The sequence below is a fragment of the Octopus bimaculoides genome, chromosome 24 (genome assembly GCF_001194135.2).
Source record: "Octopus bimaculoides isolate UCB-OBI-ISO-001 chromosome 24, ASM119413v2, whole genome shotgun sequence".
NCBI lineage: Eukaryota > Metazoa > Mollusca > Cephalopoda > Octopoda > Octopodidae > Octopus > Octopus bimaculoides.
The window spans coordinates 8280717-8284626 of NC_069004.1; the positions used below are offsets into that span (position 1 = coordinate 8280717).

Genomic DNA, 3910 nt, shown 5'->3' on the forward strand with positions numbered 1-3910 from the left:
AATGGTGTGTTTGTATATTTTTAGACTGGCATTATAGGGCAGGTGTGAGAAGATGGATCTGGCCAGTTAAAGCATAAAACTGGTAGAATATTCGGGCCAGATATAGCTGGATTAAATGCTAAAGGGCTAATGGAAGATTTTCAACATATTTTATAGTGAAATGGTTTTATTTGCTATTGTGTATTCTTTTGTACTTTGTTAAATTACTATTATTGATAAAAAAAAAAGTTTCCCAATATTTCACAAGACAATTTTTTTTTTTTTTTTAAGGCGGTGAACTGGCAGAAACGTTAGCACGCCGGGCAAAATGCTTAGTGGTATTTCGTCTGTCTTTACGTTCCGAGTTCAAATTCCGCCGAGGACGACTTTGTCTTTCATCCTTTCGGGGTCGATTAAATAAGTACCAGTTATGCACTGGGGTCAATATAATCAAATTAATCTGTTTGTCTGTCCTTGTTTGTCCCCTCTGTATGTAACCCCCTTGTGGGCAGTAAAGAAATAAGAGACAAGACAATTTTTTTACTATGTATATTCTTTTCTGTTTTCTTAAATTACTCTCATTAACAAAAGATTTCCCATATATTCCAAAGTAAAACAGTTTTTCTCCAATGTGTGTTCTTTCATGTTTGTTAGATTATTACTATTAATATCCTTTATGGCCATGCCCCCACACCCTCTCCCAGCTGGTGTCGGTGCGACGTAAAATACTCATGCCGGTGCCATGTAGGATGCACTAGTGCTGGTGCTGCATAAAATGTATTCGTGCCAGTGACACTTACAATACACTCATGCAGGTAACACATAAAAAGGAACCAGCACACTCTGTAAAGTGGTTGGCATAAGGAAGGGCAGCCATCGGTAAAAAACATGCCAAAACAGACAATTGGGGCCTGACCAGCCCCTGTCAAACATTCCAACCAATGTCAATATTGAAAATAGACATTAAACAACAATGATGATGATAATGATGAACAACTTTCCACGTATAGGCGCAGGAGTGGCTGTGTGGTAAGTAGCTTGCTTACCAACCACATGGTTCCGGGTTCAGTCCCACTGCGTGGCACCTTGGGCAAGTGTCTTCTACTATAGCCTCGAGCCGACCAAAGCCTTGTGAGTGGATTTGGTAGACGGAAACTGAAAGAAGCCCATCGTATATATGTATATATATATGTGTGTGTTTGTCCCACCACCATCGCTTGACAACCGATGGTGGTATGTTTAGGTCCCCGTAACTTAGCAGTTCGGCAAAAAGGGACCGATAGAATAAGTACTAGGCTTACAAAGAATAAGTCCTGGGGTCGATTTTCTCGACTAAAGGTGGTGCTCCAGCATGGCCGCAGTCAAATGACTGAAACAAGTAAAAGAGTAACAAGAGTAAAGAGTATTTTACAAGATAGCCTTACCCAGTGTGAACACGTTTGTGGACAACACGACTGGAGTTAACAGAAAATGATCTTCCACAGATTTCGCACTGATAAGGTTTTTCTTTAGTGTGACTTCGTATGTGGATTGTAAGCTTAGAATTTTCAATGAAAGATTTTCCGCATATTTGACAATGGAAAAACTTTTCCCCAGTATGTATTCTTTTGTGTCTTGTTAAATTGCTGTTATCAACAAAGGATTTACCACACATTTCACAGTAATATGGTTTCTCTCCTGTGTGACTACGAACATGGATTGTAAGGCTTGAATTATTAATGAAAGCTTTTCCACATGTTTCACAGTGAAATGGGTTTTCCCCCGTATGTATTCTTTTATGAATGACAAGATTTGAATTCTGTGTGAAAGATTTTCCGCATATTTGACAATGGAACGGTTTTTCTCCGCTGTGTATTATTTTATGTCGTGTTAATTTACTGTTAGAAAAAAAGGCTTTCCCACATATTTCACAGTGGTATGGTTTCTCTTCATTGTGACTATTTTTGTGGATAACAAGATCTGATCTATTACCAAAAGATTTTCCACATATCTCACAGTAGCAAGACTTTTCCTTCTTATTGTGTGTTTTCCTGTGTGTGAAGACTTCTTGTTTTGAGGAGAATATTTTCCTACAGATCTCACAACGATATTTGCACATCTTTCTGTGTAAAGATATTCGTTTAGTTGTAAACATTTCATCACACAAGGTTTCCTCATCGCTGTACGTTTGTGAAGCTGTATCTTTATTGGCAAAAACAGTTATCTTAGAAGTGTTCAAGTGATTGACACCTTCCATGTTAAGTGTTGATGAAATTCTTAAAAGCAGAGAAATATTCGTGAATATACTCAGCTGTGGTTCAGTTTCTTGCTTTCAATATCTCAAGCCTTTGCTTAGATGTGCAGAAAATATGTTATGTAGATATATTTTCTACTTACCACAGAGGCTGGTTGAATCTTCTCACACTGATGTAAACAAAAAGACTTCTATATTTAGCTTAATAAATGTCAATGGATGTTATGTAGGCTAGAAAATATAGGGAGTCCATAAATAACTGGTAGCAGATGTTCTGATAGAGTTGATAGTCTTCTACTACAGGTTATATTAGAATGTCCAATTAACACAACTGTAAAGCAAGAAAACATGACAGTGTAAGACTTAACATTAGACAAAGACAAAATATGTACAAATCTTCATTACTATCATCATTGTTTTGATATCCACTTTTCCATGCATCAAATAGAATTCAATGAGGCAGATTTCCTATGGCTGGATGCTTTTATGTTGCCAACCTTCACTTATTTCCAAGTAAAATAATATTGCCTTATAGCCTGACATGTTTTCATGGAAGGATGAAAACGAACAACACCACTGGTACTGCTTATTTGCAACTAACATGATGCCAAGACAAGAAATAAACACATACATCTGCATATGTGCACACACATCTATCTGTATGTATACGATGAGCTTCTTTCAGTTTCCCTCCATCAAACCCACTCACAAGGCTTTGGTCAGCCTAATACCATAGTGGTAGACACTTGCTCCACAGTGCCACACAGTGGAGCTGAACCTGAAACCATGTGGTTGGGAAGCAAACTTTGTTAAACACAGTTATGCCTACATCAACAATTTGGTTGATTGTATAAAAATGTAAACATTTACTTGGATTGTCATCATATCACACAATATTATATATATATATATATATGTGTGTGTGTGTGTGGATAATTTTGGGTGTTTAACAATCAATATTCTTTTCTCTGTTGGATTCTAAGTCAATTTTTTCCCACACTAATGTCTAATTTGATAATTTTCAAGATTCAAAAAAATGTCTAAAATGGGGTAAAATGAGTAATATCTAATGGCGATACTTTCTTCTCTTAAACTGCATGTTGAGCAAATATATCTCAAAGAGGACACTCAGGCAGATCGTGAAAAAGCTACAGATAATATTTTATGTTGAGTTTTTTGTTTTTTTGTAGGTCAGTTTCATTAATTTTATATCATGTCATTTTCTCCTGATCCTCTTTCTATTGTCCTAGATATTTAAATTTGTTTTTGCATTTTTGATCTTTCCGATGTCTAGGGATGGATATTGATGAGTATGAATGAGTCAATTTTCTGGAGGACTGATGAGGCAAATTTACCTTATCTTACACATTCTGCCCCAGATAAATTCGTCATTTATATGCTCAAAGAGAATGGTGATAATTTTCTGAAATAGTGATCAGATTATGTTATAAAACTTTTAATACATTCGGGGGAGACCATTTGCGTAGCTAATACAGTTTTTGTAAAGTAGTGAATATTTGTAAAAATATATTTTGTCAAAAATGCAGTAAAAACATCTCATTTTGCCCCACCTCCCCCAAATCATTTCAAACAGGAAGGAAGAAAATAACAAATCAGAAGTTACTCATTTTGTCCCGGTTACTAATTTTGCAGACCCTTATATATATATAGAGAGAGAGAGAGAGAGAGAGAGAGAGA

The 3910-nt window shown here is 36.1% G+C and overlaps 1 protein-coding gene across 3 annotated transcripts in view; it reads right to left on the reverse strand.

Annotated features, from left to right (window-relative positions):
• The window catches only part of LOC106868271 (zinc finger protein 239), a 12488-nt gene that overhangs the window by 7265 nt on the left and 1313 nt on the right, over positions 1-3910 (reverse strand). For 2 of the 3 annotated variants that reach the window (XM_014913456.2, XM_052976248.1), the window contains exon 2: positions 11-2543. In XM_014913456.2, the coding sequence (XP_014768942.1) occupies positions 1400-2215 (816 nt within the window). In that variant the 5' untranslated portion in view covers positions 2216-2543 and the 3' untranslated portion in view covers positions 11-1399. Of the gene's footprint in view, positions 1-10; positions 2544-3910 lie in introns of those variants that run through there. The other variant, XM_014913460.2, reaches the window with a different exon arrangement.